We start from the raw sequence: 15036 nt of genomic DNA, 5'->3' as shown, positions 1-15036 counted from the left end.
TCTTCTGGGTTTGCCTCCTTGACCTTCTCCTCTTTTTGGTATATGCCTTGTACAGTATGGAATCCATGACATCACTTCCTCATACTATTTGCCTGAAGGAGCAGGTTAGAGACCTGGCAACAGTTGTCCAATATGACTGGATTTAGGATCTATTATTAAGAAGCGATCACACTAATATCCTCTTCAATAGTATCAGTACCTGTCCCTCTCAAAATGAGGATTCACAACCACCTAATCCAAATTTTGGCCTATCTCTGGCAGCTCAAATAAGCCAGGTGGTACAGAGAGCTAACCACAACTGGCTGAGGGTATCTCTTGAAGGACACTGTCCACTTTCTCAGGGTACACATATTCAAACTTTTCCCATATAACACTACATTATATGTAGTGCTACTTATAACACTAGATATTACCCTTCATATCCCTCTCTGGATGGTGTATAGCTGGGGGGCCATTTGAGAAAAATTCTGTCGAGCCTTATCATCTTCATATTCCAAAAGTCAGCTATACCCTCCATAGAATCAGCCTCCAAAGTGCTGAGAAACCCCCAATTGCCATCTGGAAACTGAATGGATCCATCAAGTGTCTAAGGCCGTGGTGGGGAATCTATGGCAGGGCTTTTCAACTTTTTCACCCATTGTACCACTTTTAGATATGGCAACATCCGAGTACCACCAGTTGCCTAGCTCCAGCCATCTCTCGCTTAGGCTTGTGTGGTGCTGCCTCCCGTTCAGCTCATTCCCCTCCCCTGCTACCACTTTTTTAGGATGGTCGCGTACCACCTGCCAGGTTCCAATGTACCTCAGGTGGTACCCGTACCACTGGTTGAAAAGGTCTGATTTATGGCACACGTGGCACAGGTGGCACACAGAGCCCTCTCTGGGCACGCGTGCCGTCGCCCCAGTCCTAGGCCTTCAGCTGGGTTTTATAAAACCTTTTCGATTTAGGCCTCCGCTGCCATATGCAAAAAATAAAATAAATTCAATCAATCAATTTCAACTTCTCACAGGGGAAAAAAAAGATCTCGCAAAGTTGGAATTGATTGAACATTTTAGTCCCACCCAGTCTCCCGTTACCACCGCAGCCACACCCACCCAATGGTCTACGCCCATCCAATAGGCCACGCCCACTTGGCACCCGACAATACATAAGTGGGTTTTGGGTTGCAGTTTGGGCACTCGGTGTCCAAAAGGTTCACCATCACTGGTCTAAGGGAAAGATAAATCTAACTGGTCCCATCTCCCTATAGAGGTTTGTGGTACCAGTCAATATAAAATGACTTGGGGCAAACCATGCTTGTTATGAAATCCCAACTAGCCTAAGTACCTCAGGGAGAATAAATGGAAATCATCCAGTACTCTCTGTCAAGCCCCGCCGGTTTGCCAAGCGTCCGGGCCTCGACACTGTCTCCGCTGCTCTCTCCGCCGACGCGGGGAAGCAGCCCCTCCCTCCCCCAGCAGACTGCCATCTCCTGCGCTCACCTGCACTCCCAGACTGCAACAACTCGCCACCGGCCAGCAGACGTCCATGCTGGCCGCGTTGGGCCCCGGTGGCCACACAGCGCCGGAGCAGCCAGCCGGAGCCGCCAGCCGCAACCACCCAGAAGACGCGGCGTCGGGCTCCCGCCGACCAGCTGATGGGCGCAGCCTCGCCTGGCCAACGTGTGCAACGCCTCGCAGCTGGCCAATGCGCTTACAACCGGGCGGCCGATGGGTGTGCTCTCACCGCACCGACGGGGACGGCTCCGGACACCCATCGGTCAGCCGGTGGGCACACCTGCACCGGTCGACCCCCGGCGCCCCGGCGGCTGGGCCCAGAGCCACGGGCTGCGCCCGCGCCCAGTCCCTGGGAGCAACGCCAGCGCCCTGCTGGGTCACAAGAGCAGCCGGAGCCGGGACGAGTAAAGGACAATGGAGGAGCGGCCGGAGGGGCTGACCTGCCACGGGCAGCCATGGACGGGGGGTGGTGGCCATGCCCACGCTGCCTCCCCCTCCGGCTGGGCGTTCGGGTGGGCCCAGGGGGGAGTGCACAGTAGCAACAACAGGACGGACAGGGAGGTGTATGGAGGTGGAAGGACAGACCTTACCTGAGGACAGGCCCGGCGGGCCGCAGCAGCGCACGTGGTGGGTGGTGGGCATGCAGGGAGATGGGTGGGGTCTTTATGGGGAGGTGGGCGGATGCCGGTTTGCTCTGAAGGGGTGGGGCTAGGGTGGAGCGGCACGATAAAAGGGCGTTGAGGCTGGATGCCTCAACGCTGACTTTACCGCGGTTTGTTCTGTGTGAGAAATAAACCTGGTCACCTGTACCTTTGGAGTGCTTGTGATTCTTCGCAGAGGACGTCGTGACAGTAAGTCAGCGTTCCTCTGGGATTCCTTCTGTTGTTACCCATGCTTTGGGCATGGCAGAGGATCCACAGGGGCTTGCTTTGGCAGCCGATGGGGACGGGGCCGTGGGGGCTGCAGCTGCAGTACCACCTGACCCAGTTGTGGTAGAGGGGCCGGTGGTGCGGCCGAAGACCAAGGGAGTTGTGGCCACGGCCGCTGGCAGCGAAGGCAGGGAGGAAGGGCCTCTGGCTCGCAGCGGGGAGTGGTGGTACAGTCCTGCACTGGAGCACTTGGACCTGGCCCGTGGAGAGGTCCGTTCAGGGGGCTCGGCGACGGCCTGGAGAGAGCGGCGGCTGACGGAGGAGGAAGGCGAGGAGTGGAGTTACTCCACGGCTCCAGGGGCCTATACATTGGATGTGTTGCGGGACCGTTTTGGGGAGTTTGGGTGTCAGGAACCCACGCCTTGGTCGCCTTCGGGTCCGGGCCGGGAAACACGGCGGTGGTCGCTGCAGAGGCTGACGCCTGGCCAGTCGGGCCAGCCCGGTTTCCGCCTGGCGAGCCCAAGGTTCCGGGGCCTGCCGTCACAGCCGACGGCTTCAGGAACTGTTCGAGCCGAACGACCACCCCCCGAAGCGTTGGACCAGGCAGAGCCCGCCAGGTGGACAACGACGGCCGGGGCTCCCACTAGGCCATGGAGCGGGCAGCACCAGGCACCAGGTATGAGGGGCCCCAGGCCCCAGGGGGGGTCCTGGGGCCCGGGGTTGCTCTGGGGCCCTCCGCCTCTGCCGGTGATGTACGATGGTCACCCTGACCGGCTCGCCATGTTCCTGAGCCATCCATCATCTGGACCAGTACGGTGCAGCCTACGCCTCCCAATGGACCATGGTGGTGACTATCACTGTGAGCCTGCAGGGAGAGACCGCGGCGTGGGCGGCTGACCTGTATGGGGAGCACGCCCGGGAACTGGCCGATGTTGGACTGTTCCTGGAAGCGCTGCGAACGCAGTTCGAGGACGTGGCCCGTACCCATAGGGCTGAGGCGGAGGTGGTGGGGCTGCGACAACAAGGCAGGCCCGCGGCGGAGTATGTTGGTGAGTTTCGCCGGGTGGCTCACAAGCTCCACTCCTGGCCTGCTGGTGCACCACTTCCAGGCAGGGTTGGACGGTGCGCTACGTAGGGCGTGCGTGGTGCGTGGTGTGCCCGAGCAACTGCTGGAGTGGTATCGTGTCGCTGTTGAACTCGACGTTCGGCTGCGTGAGTGTAGGGGGAAGCCAGAGGGGGCGGTCGGGCCCCGCAGGCCCCCTGAGAAGCCGAAGGAGGAGGACCAGAAGACCGTGGCACCAGCAGCAAAACCACCAGTGCCGCCCACAAGGTCAACCATAAAATGTTTCCGGTGTAAGCAGCCGGGACACCGTGTGGCCGACTGCCCTTTGCCGGCACCCCGTGCGGCCGCAGCCACCCCCTCTGGCAAGGGGGCTATAGCACGGAAGTCAGTGGAACGTTCGAGAGCTGCTCACCAGATGGCGACCCTCATGATGACACTAGTAACGGGGATGGAGACACCTGGTGCCAACGACCCGGAACCCTGGCAAGATGGACATCCACGGACCCAGGCCACTGAGTCCCCGGCACCACCCCCCGGTTTGGACGGATGTGTGCGATGGAAGGCCGTGACTAGACACCGTCTCCGCCGCTCTCCGCCGGCGCGGGGAAGCGGCCCCTCCCTCCCCCAGCAGACTGCCGTCTCCTGCGCTCACCTGCACTCCCGGACTGCAACAACTCGCCACCGGCCAGCAGACATCCATTCTGGCCGCGTTGGGCCCCGGTGGCCACGCAGCGCCGGAGCAGCCAGCCGGAGCCGCCAGCCGCAACCACCTGGAAGACGTGGCGTCGGGCTCCCGCCGACCAGCTGATGGGCGCAGCCTCGCCCGGCCAACGTGCGCAACGCCGGGTCCCCGCCTCGCAGCTGACCAGTGCGCTCACAACCGGGCGGCCGATGGGCGCGCTCTTACCCCACCGACAGGGATGGCTCCGGACACCCATTGGTAAGCCGGTGGGCACACCTGCACCGGTCGACCCCCGGCGCCCCGGCGGCTGGGCCCAGAGCCACGGGCTGCGCCCACGCCCGGTCCCTGGGAGCAACGCCAGCGCCCTGCTGGGTCAAAAGAGCAGCCGGAGCCGGGACGAGTAAAGGACAATGGAGGAGCAGCCGGAGGGGCTGACCTGCCACGGGCAGCCATGGACGGGGGGGTGGCCATGCCCACGCTGCCTCCCCCTCCGGCTGGGCGTTCGGGTGGGCCCAGGGGGGAGTGCACAGTAGCAACAACGGGACGGACAGGGAGGCGTATGGAGGCGGAAGGACAGACCTTACCTGAGGACAGGCCCGGCGGGCCGCAGCAATGCACGTGGTGGGTGGTGGGCGTGCAGGGAGATGGGTGGGGTCTTTATGGGGAGGTGGGCGGATGCCGGTTTGCTCTGAAGGGGTGGGGTTAGGGTGGAGCGGCACGATAAAAGGGCGTTGAGGCTGGATGCCTCAACGCTGACTTTACCGCGGTTTGTTCTGTTTGAGAAATAAACTTGGTCACCCGTACCTTTGGAGTGCTTGTGATTCTTCGCAGAGGACGTCGTGACACTGTCAAACCTAAATGTGTCTCCTAAATCATCTTACAATTAGGCTGTCCTAATTATAACTCAAATCATATTATTGGAAGCTGAAAGGTTTCAATTTTTCATTGTTTATAAACACTAACTTTAGAAAAAAATCAGTTGTCATAAATGGCATCTACAAGAGTGAAATAATTGGCAATGGAGTTGGTAATATTTTACATAAAACTTAAAAATAAGTTGATAAAAGACGCAGCATGGCTTGATGCTACTCTGATTTGTAAGGCATTGCATTAAAAAACATGAAATACTGCTCTTGAGGGTAAGCAAAAGCTACTGAATTGTGTGAGAACCATTTTCTGTATCACATGGATAATACTTAAGTTAATACATTAATTATTTGGCAGCATTAAGTGGAAACAATTTTGGGCAGTCAGCTTAGAACATAATTCCAAGGCACACCCTTTACAAAACAATTCTAGTCATTTCTCCACAATAAGATGAACGGAGCATTTTACATGGCACTCTTATCACTGCTTAATTTAAACTAGGGTTGTGGAATTAACTATTTTGGGCTTTGCATGAGATTGAATCATCAACTAAGCACCAGGGTTGGGGACCATCACACAATACACAAGAAAAAAAAAGGTGATTCAATGATCTTTGTCATAACTGGCTGCGACTTGCATGGCTGATTTCCAGCAACTACGGTAGACCAGCCACATTTTAATCTCAGATATTGGATGAACCCAGACCAAAGGTTAGTTACTAGCTCAAGAGCCTTGGTGGAGCAGTGGGCTAATGCCTCCTTAAGTAACATCAGCTGCCTGCAATTAGTGCAGGTTCGCATCCCACCAGGCTCAAGGTTGACTCAGCCTTCCATCCTTCCGAGGTAGGTAAAATGAGGACCCAGATTGTTGGGGGCAATTAAGCTGACTTTGTAATAATGCCGCTTGGGTGTCTGTGTGTGTGTGTGTGTGTGTGTGTGTGTGTGTGTGTGTGTGTGTGTGTGAAAGCCCTAATAAGCAGGCATATACATAGAACGAAGGCTAGTGCTAAGCTTGTAAGCCGCCCTGAGTCTTCGGAGAAGGGCGGGATATAAATGGAATTTAAAAAAAAATGTGTTGTAAGCCGAGACTACTGTCTGAGCTAACCACGAGTAACCATGCCACCTTGCCAAGCCGGCCAGTCACTTCAGCTTCCGTCCATTTCTCCCGCGCTGCCTTCGCGGGAACACAAATCCTTTTAGCGGAAGAACAAGCAAGACGGGCTTGCTCAGGACTCGGCACCGCATACAACCAGCTTGTTTACCAGCGTTTTCGATGCCTTTTCCCGCCCAAAGCACAGGCGTCGTCATTAAGGACGCCTCCGGGCGGGCTCAGAAGTGATTCGCCTTCCGGCAGGATGAAACCTCTCCGATCGGCTGAAGGTTATCTCGGGCGGGGCCGATCAGAAACCAGCTCGGGGGTGGCAGGCGAGAAAGGCGGAGTCGGACCGGCAGAGACCCCACCTCCGGAGGGATGCCAGAACCAGTCAGAAGGGCGCAGCGCGGGCTCTGTTCAGCAGCCGGTCTGGCGGGTGTAGCTTCTCCGCCGGCCGTTCTTTGTGCCCGTAGCCGCTATGCGGGATTACGACGAGATCATCGCCTTCCTGGGCGAGTGGGGCCCCTACCAGCGTCTCATCTTCTTCTTACTCAGCGCCAGCATCATCCCCAATGGCTTCAACGGCATGTCCGCCGTTTTCTTAGCCGGCACCCCCGAGCACCGGTGCCGGGTGCCCGCCAGCGCCAACCTGAGCGCCGAGTGGCTCAACGCCAGCATCCCCCTGGAGGATCGCGACGGGCGGCAGGTGCGGAGCCAGTGCAGCCGCTACAGCCTCGACGCTCTGATCAATTTCTCCGCCTGGAACCTGGAGCCCGGCCGCGATGTCAACCTCAGCCAGGTGGAGCAGGAGAAGTGCCTGGATGGCTGGGAGTACAGCCGGGAGGTTTATCTTTCTACGATCGTCACGGAGGTAAGAAAGTGCCCGGTGCTTTTCCGGGCAGGGGATGGCGGGGAGAGGAATCGGAGGTCGCGGCCCGCTGTGTTGTTCCGGGGTAGGGTTTCCAAAGCGTCGGGAGAGGTGGCCAGCAGGCTGGCGAGCGTGGACCGGAAAAGCGGCGAGAGAGATGCATATGCATGGCCATGTGAGAATAGGAAGCCGCCGAGGCAGAAAATGGAGTTAGGTAAGGGTCGGGGCGCAAAGGCGAAGGAAGGAGGGGCCTTACTGGGGCCATGTTATGTTGTACGAGGTTTTCTGAGTAAGAAGATGCCCCTGTCTCCAAAGGACCGCTGGGCTTCTTTTTTTTTGCAAGAGAGAGAACGCAGGTTTGTTGCAAGACAGTGTTGGAGCACGTGGCTATTGCGTAGCTTTACAGTGCGGTGTTTTCAATTCGGCGGCTTCGATTTAATTATTGCCAACTTCTCTCCCAAAAGGGAAGGCTTCGGAGCTGAGCCTTTGCGAGATTCCTTACTTAAAAGGAATGCCTTTCTCGTGATTTGGAGAAGTCCTTTTAGGAGAGAGGCATTTGTCCTGGCCTCGCTCGGCATTTTTCACCCACGTTGTGCGTTGTAGCTAATGGGTTTTTTGCTTTCATGACTGGTGGATTGGGAAGTAGCGATGCTTGTAATGCCTGAATATTAGCGATTTTGGGACATTACGCTGTGATCTCTGAGATTGCATTATAAAGTCTGCATGAATGTATAGGCTTTAATACGTGATAACGTTGGCAGATTGACGTCATACAATAATACCCGCATTTCTATTGGGCATTTAAAATCTCAAAATTATTGTAGTTAGCGTTTTTACATTCTAAGCATTTTTCCATTCTATCGTACATATAGGAGCAGAACTGCATGATTCTTTTGTATATGATATACATACATACATTATATATATATATATATATATATATATATATATATATATTAATTTCCAGATGAACAGATAAGTCTTAACCAAGGGTATGCCAATCCTCAGTACTGTGTCAAAAGGCCTTTTCTCAGTTGACCACTATTATTTCTAATGGCAGGAACAGTTGGGTGTGCAGGGGGAATCAGCAGTGTCAAAATAGCAGTGGTGACTGGGTAATTGCATTTCCACCTCTTTATAACATGCATTGATTGATCTGTTGTCCTTGCTGTTTTAAAGTTGTTGGTCCACACATCTCGTAAACATTCATGGGGTAGGGCCGTGAGATGAATATGACATTGTTCTAGGTGCCATTTAAAGTAGAGCATATTATTTGGCATCAAAAGGTTGATAGCTATCATCCTTATGCTAACCAAATACATTTCAGTATTTGGAGTTTCTTTATATATATCTTATTTATCGGATCATGGGTTAAATAGACAAAGAAGTTACACTGATGTAAGATGTAGTACTCAGCAGGTTGGAACAGAGTGGGAACTCTGGCTGTTTGCAGAAGTTAAATAGTTAAATAGAAGTTAGAAGTTAAATAGTTTAGTTATTGCTTTCATGGGGGAGAATCCAGGAATTCTAGATCTGAAAAATTTAAATACATGCCAGAAAGAGGCAGTGACATATCTATTCTTTCATTCTTATTCTTATGCAAGATAATGACATAGGTAATTGCCAAGGGTTGAGCTCAACTTGAGAGCTTTGTAGGATGTGTTGAAAAGTGTGGGGGAGGAAAAAATCAAATGATTGTTTTATCCCCAGTTCTCTCAGTCTTCAGGCGAAACTTTTTCTGCTGACTTAAGAACATATGCAGGCTGATAAGAGGGAAGGGTTCTCATTTAAATTTCACATGCAGAAAATGGATTTTCAGAAATTAAAATGTTAAGAAAGCTCTTAAAGGGGATATATTAATTGTGTTGGAACTGTTTTGGAACAAAAATGATGGAAAAATCATACCTTGGTCAGATTTTATGGAATTTGCTTGGCAGGCAATATTCAGTATTATTACCAGCCCAGCTGCTCTTGAGACATTGTACATGGTTTTTTGTTCCCATTGTTTCCCATGGCTGTCTGGAACAATCAAATAGTACTGAGTTTTGTTCTGATGGAACTCAGCCAATTCCAAATGTTTAACAGAACTTGTTGATTGAAGCTATTTCTTTATCATATAAAATATTAGTTTCAAATGCATCCATACTATTTACTTACCTGCCCACCACTATCTTCTTGGATGCATTATACGTTGCAGATCCCTGGGAGAGAAACCACACTGATGACTTCCCTAAAACCAGAAAAATAATCTGAAAACTTTTTTTAAAAAATGGGACAATAAGAGTAGGGATGATTCTGGGAGGTAAACCATTTATTATCATCCTTATTCTCACTTTAAGGCCAAGGACCATCGCTGACCTCCCAAGACACCTATGTGCAAAAAATTTTTTTTTGCCACGAGCATCAGATCATATCACAAAGCAGCTTCGTCTTCATAGCACTTCATTCTACATTTTCTTCTATAGTGCATGTGCAGACATGCGAAGTAGTAACTTATGGGCTTCCTTGCAGCACTACTGTTCCCAACATTTGTCCCTAGTATTATGACATCTTTCTCCAGTGCATAAGTTGCATACCTGTTTACAGTGGTCTTGCTAAGTCTACCCAAAATAGGCTGAAATTCAGTGGTGTGATTTCAAGGTGTCTAGGGTCATAAGTGGAATCTGGTGTGTCTGCATGCAGGCCCACATGTTCTTCCTACTCTTGAGTAAGCCAGATAGTCTCAGTTTGAGAATTAGGGTTTCGTAGTTCTGTTCCTCAGCTCTTAGATCATACACTGATGAATATATAACTTATCATCCCTCAGAGCACTACATCTGGATAAGTTAATAAGAGGTGGCATGGTACAGCCACAACACTTTCATCTTCATAATTATATTTTTTAAGGTTTTGCACAGTAGACATTTCTGGAAAGCATATAATGGGACTTTAAAGATTCCTGATTGGGAACATTGGAGATGCTGCTAAGTTTCTTCAGTGTCTTATTCCTGCATAAGGGAAACAATGATGGATACAGATCTGCAGCAGATGTACTATGTCTTCAGAGGTGTTACAAACTGACAAAGATATCAGAAGCATTGATGTTACCTTGTTCTGTGTAGGAAGACAGGCACTTAGTTAAAGCCAAGGTACACAGGTCCTGTTTGCCAAGCGCTTGATCAGAATTAAGTATAAATCATCTAATAGATATATGCAACCCTTGATGATTCAGCATCTTCTATTGTGATGTTGTAATGTGAAATTATGGGCTTAACTGATAAACTTAAGAGACTTTTTAAATCCATCTCTGCACCATTTTTTAAAAAGTAATGTTGTAAACAGTTACTGTACTGGATAGGTCGCCAACTGGGAATCTGGCTCATTTTCTAAGTTGTCATTCACTATCTGGAGCAAGTTTATCTCATACACTGTGTGCATGTCACAAAAAAATCCTAATTTGGATTATGAGTGTAAATGTTTCAGTAACATGCAACATAAAGATATAGATTTCTAGCCCACAACTGTCCCTATAATCATAGGAGAAGCTGGCAGGTTCAATTTCTTCTGACAGTAGAGATCCCAACTGTAATTGCACTATATGCAATTCCAAATAGTGATGATAATAATGGGAAAAAATGAACACAAATGAAAATTAATTTCTTTTTATTTTATTTATAAGATGTCCTCTGGACATCTCACTACAACAATAAAAGCCCTGAACTATAAAAACCATAACATTGTTAAACACAACCAAAACCTAGTTACCTTAGTCATCCTCTTGCAATGTCCTAGCAACCAACACCAATGACACTCACTCTGCCCCAGCACTTGGTTAAAAATGATGGCCTTCTGGAAGGCTGTAAGAGTGGGGGGCCTGGTGGATGTTCCATGAATAAAGGGAGTCTCAGAAAAGTCCTGCTTCAGAGGTCCCATGAGATGGCAACATTTAGGGAGGAGACCTAGAGCTTGCCTACCCTATCCAATCTGTTACTCTCAGGGAGAGTATCTTGCAAATAAACTGATTCCATGCCAGGTTGAGCTTTAAAGCTGATAACTAGCACCTTGAATTACACTGAAATTAATAGCTAGATATATGTCAACCTTTCAAGGTACATCAGGTCAACAGATTATAATACAATCATGAAACCTATCAGAATTTCTCTCTACCTGATATATCAAAGATAATCAAGGCAGGGTAATCTTGAGTCTCTTTCTCACCACCTCCTCATTCTCTGGATTGAGCTGGTATTTACATAATTGCTCTTGCATTCCTTCTTCAAGGTTATGTCCACACTGTTCTAAAGTTTTACATTTTTTTAAAAAAAAGGTTAGTGTAAACAATAACTCAGAAACATTTCTAGTATTTCTAGGATTCTCAAATAAGTGCTTTTCAGTACCAGCCTTAGGTGTACCTGTCCCCTTACACCATTCCCTCTAACAGTGAAGAACAGCATTAGCCAGTTGTAGCATGTTGGGCCAGTATACCAGAAACCAGTTTTCTCAAGAATGCAGGTAGCCCTTGACTTACAACTATTTGTTTAACAATGGTCCAGAATTATGATGGCCATCCAAAACATGGCATTACTATCTCTGCCATCATGTGTTCATGATCTGCATGCTTGGCTACCAGTTCGCACTTGGGACTGGTTGCCAAATGCTCTGGAATCATGCAATCGCCATTAGCAATCTTTTCTACCAGCTTCCCCAGAAAGTCAATGAGGAAGCTAGCAGTGAAGGTTGTTAGTTGCTGCTGCCTGCTGTTATGATTTCCTCTGTCTCTGGGGGCTGGCTGAAAGAACTGCCTCTGAAGGGGAAATGAACTCTCTTGACAGAGTGAGAAATGGAGCTGAAATCCTGAAGATGGCAAGGAGGATTTTCACTTCCCGAATGGAGCTTCACAGAGTATCCGCCACCTCTGAGGCACTCTGTGCTCCTTACCTGGGTATCCATTTGCTTAATGACTCTTGAAATCATTTAATGGCCACAACTGGTGCCAGGATTGTGGTTGTTGAATAGCAGTCACTTGGGCATTTCCCTGAATGACTGTTTCTCTCAACGACCAAGATTCCGGTCCCAATTGTGTTGTAAGTTGAGGATTCCTGGGCTTAACTCTTCTGTGCAAGCTATGTTCACTAAAATATATTACCTTGCTAGCAGTGGATTTATGCCCAGTTAATTTGGGGTTTTTTGGGAGGAGAGCATCAAGAATAACTTTGGAGAAGAAGGGAATGGAAGGAAAGGAAAGGAAGCTAAAATGAAAGAATACATCAGGGTATATATCAAGCAAGACATAGATAATATTTTTAATCATTTTTATATGTTAACTACTTTATAGAGTCACTTTTCATGAGAGGGGCAGCCATATACATTTGATGAGTAAATTAATAATTGCTCAGTTATCTCAGAAATGCTTGTAGTTGGTGGACAGCTCTGGTTAAGGAATCTGCGGTTCCATCCAAAACAGGCTTCAGCTTAATCCCTGACTCTAGTTTTATCTTTTCCAACAGCAGCTCCATCTTGCATGGGTTTATTTCCAAGATCACGAGTTTAGACAACATTCAGAGTACTGATTCTCTGGAGTTAGGCAGTAAGGAGCAGTAATGTGTGTCAGCAACATACTATTAGATCCCACTTTAAAACTTTGGATGAACGTCTCCAGTAGTTTTTGACAGGTGTTAAATAACATAGGAGACAAAGTTGAATGGTCAATGATTTAGGTGAGAAATTGTAGTTCCCTAATAGTACCATCCAAGCACATCCTGATAGAGAGGACCAAAACCGCTCAAATTAGAAACCATTTCTTTGGAAATCAGTCCTATTTTTAGACAAATATGTATCTAATAACATCAAAATGGCTTTGGTCATCTTTAGCTAAGTGTTTGAAATTTGATTAGCTATTTCAGGGGTGTCAAAATGCCGGCCCACAGGCCAGACGCATCCAGAAGCCACGCCCACCCCATTGCCGGCAATGGCAAAACCGTCCTGATATGTTGTGCGATGTCACGTGATGTCATGAGTTTGACATGTCTGAGCTGTTTGGTCAAAATATAAGGATATAATTTTGTGCTTCTCTGTTCATATGCACTTGATGGTCCCTTGAAGACTGTCTGGAAATTATAACTGGTACAGAATGCAAGAGCATGTGCAGTTTTGTGTACCCCTCAGTTTGCCCACAGATATGACCAAGCGCTGCCTTTTGCTATTGTAAATTACAGTGGAATCTAAATTTCTGTGCTATGAAAGTACTCTAGTATTAAGAAGGAAATATATATATAAAATCAGTACCTATGTATAGAACATAGGGTATCCTCTTTTTTCTTTCCTACCTACAGCAATTCTTGCTTTTTAAAATCCTGATAATGTGTATGTAAGCCTACCTACAGGCCATCTGGTCACTACCTTAGGTTGTGACATAAAAGGTAAATATTAGTTAACTTTTTTGTTGTTGTTAGTTGCGAAGTCGTGTCCGACCCATCGCGACCCTATGGACAATGTTCCTCCAGGCTTTCCTGTCCTCTACCATCTTCTGGAGTCCATTTAGGCTCACGCCTACTGCTTCAGTGACTCCATCCAGCCACCTCATTCTCTGTCGTCCCCTTCTTCTATTGCCCTCAATCTTTCCCAGCATTAGGCTCTTCTCCAGCGAGTCCTTCCTCCTCATTAGGTGGCCAAAGTATTTGAGTTTTAGCTTCAGGATCTGGCCTTCTAAAGAGCAGTCAGGGTTGATCTCTTCTAGGACTGACCGGTTTGATCGCCTTGCAGTCCAAGGGACTCGCAGGAGTCTTCTCCAGCACCAGAGTTCAAAGGCCTCAATTCTTTTGCGCTCAGCCTTTCTTATGATCCAACTTTCACTGCCATACATTGCAACTGGGAAGACCATAGCCTTGACTATACGCACTTTTGTTGACAGGGTGATGTCTCTGCTTTTTAGTGTGCTGTCTAGATTTGCCATGGCTTTCCTCCCGAGGAGCAAGCGTCTTTTAATTTCTTGACTACAGTCCCCATCTGCAGTGATCTTGGAGCCCAGGAAAATAAAATCTGTCACTACCTCCATTTCTTCCCCATCTATTTGCCAGGAATTGAGAGGGCCGGATGCCATGATCTTGGTTTTCTTAATGTTTAGTTTCAACCCAACTTTTGCACTCTCCTTCTTCACTCGCAACAAGAGACTCTTCAGTTCCTCTTCACTTTCTGCCATTAGAGTGGTATCATCTGCATATCTTAGGTTGTTGATATTTCTTCCAGCAATCTTAATTCCAACTTTTGACTCCTCTAGCCCTGCCTTTCTCATGATGTGCTCTGCATATAAGTTAAATAGGCAAGGCGACAGTATACAGCCTTGCCGGACACCTTTCCCAATTTGGAACCAATCAGTGGTTCCGTGTCCAGTTCTCACTGTTGCTTCTTGGCCCGCATATAGGTTTCTCAAGAGACAAATAAGATGTTCTGGTACTCCCATCTCTTTAAGAACTTGCCACAGTTTGTTGTGATCCACACAATCAAAGGCTTTAGCATAGTCAATGAAGCAGAAGTAGATGTTTTTCTGGAACTCTCTAGCTTTCTCCATGATCCAGCGTATGTTGGCTATTTGATCTCTAGTTCCTCTGCCTCTTCGAAATCCTGCCTGTACTTCTGGTAGTTCTCGATCCACATACTGCTGGAGTCTAGCTTGTAGGATTTTAAGCATAACTTTACTAGCATGAGAAATGAGTGCAATGGTGCAATAGTTTGAACATTCTTTGGCACTGCCTTTCTTTGGAATTGGAATGTAAACTGATCTTTTCCAATCCTGTGGCCACTGTTGAGTTTTCCAAATTTGCTGGCAAATTGAGTGTAGCACTTTTACTGCATCGTCTTTTAAGATTTTGAATAGCTCAGCTGGAATACTGTCACCTCCACTAGCTTTGTTGTTGCTCAGTGTTTCTAAGGCCCACTTCACTTCACATTCTAGGATGTCTGGCTCGAGGTCAGTGACCACCTCATTGTGATTATCAGGGACGTTAAGCTCATTCTTGTATAGTTCTTCTGTGTAATTTTGCCATCTCTTCTTAATCTCTTCTGCCTCTGTTAGGTCCCTGCCATTTTGGTCCTTTATCATGCCCATTTTTGCATTGAACGTT

The 15036-nt window shown here is 48.6% G+C and overlaps 1 protein-coding gene across 1 annotated transcript in view; it reads left to right on the top strand.

Annotated features, from left to right (window-relative positions):
* The first annotated feature begins 6398 nt into the window (after positions 1 to 6398).
* SLC22A4 (solute carrier family 22 member 4) overlaps positions 6399 to 15036 on the top strand; it is a 72895-nt gene continuing 64257 nt past the window's right edge. Inside the window, exon 1 of the mRNA XM_081318615.1 lies at positions 6399 to 6940. Within this exon, the coding sequence (XP_081174741.1) occupies positions 6548 to 6940 (393 nt within the window). The 5' untranslated portion in view covers positions 6399 to 6547. The remainder of the gene's footprint in view (positions 6941 to 15036) is intronic.

Source organism: Vipera berus (assembly GCF_964194415.1).
Source record: "Vipera berus genome assembly, chromosome: 2".
In the NCBI taxonomy this organism is placed as follows: domain Eukaryota; kingdom Metazoa; phylum Chordata; class Lepidosauria; order Squamata; family Viperidae; genus Vipera; species Vipera berus.
Note: the sequence above shows the minus strand (reverse complement) of the source record. Positions and strands in the feature narration are given on the sequence as shown.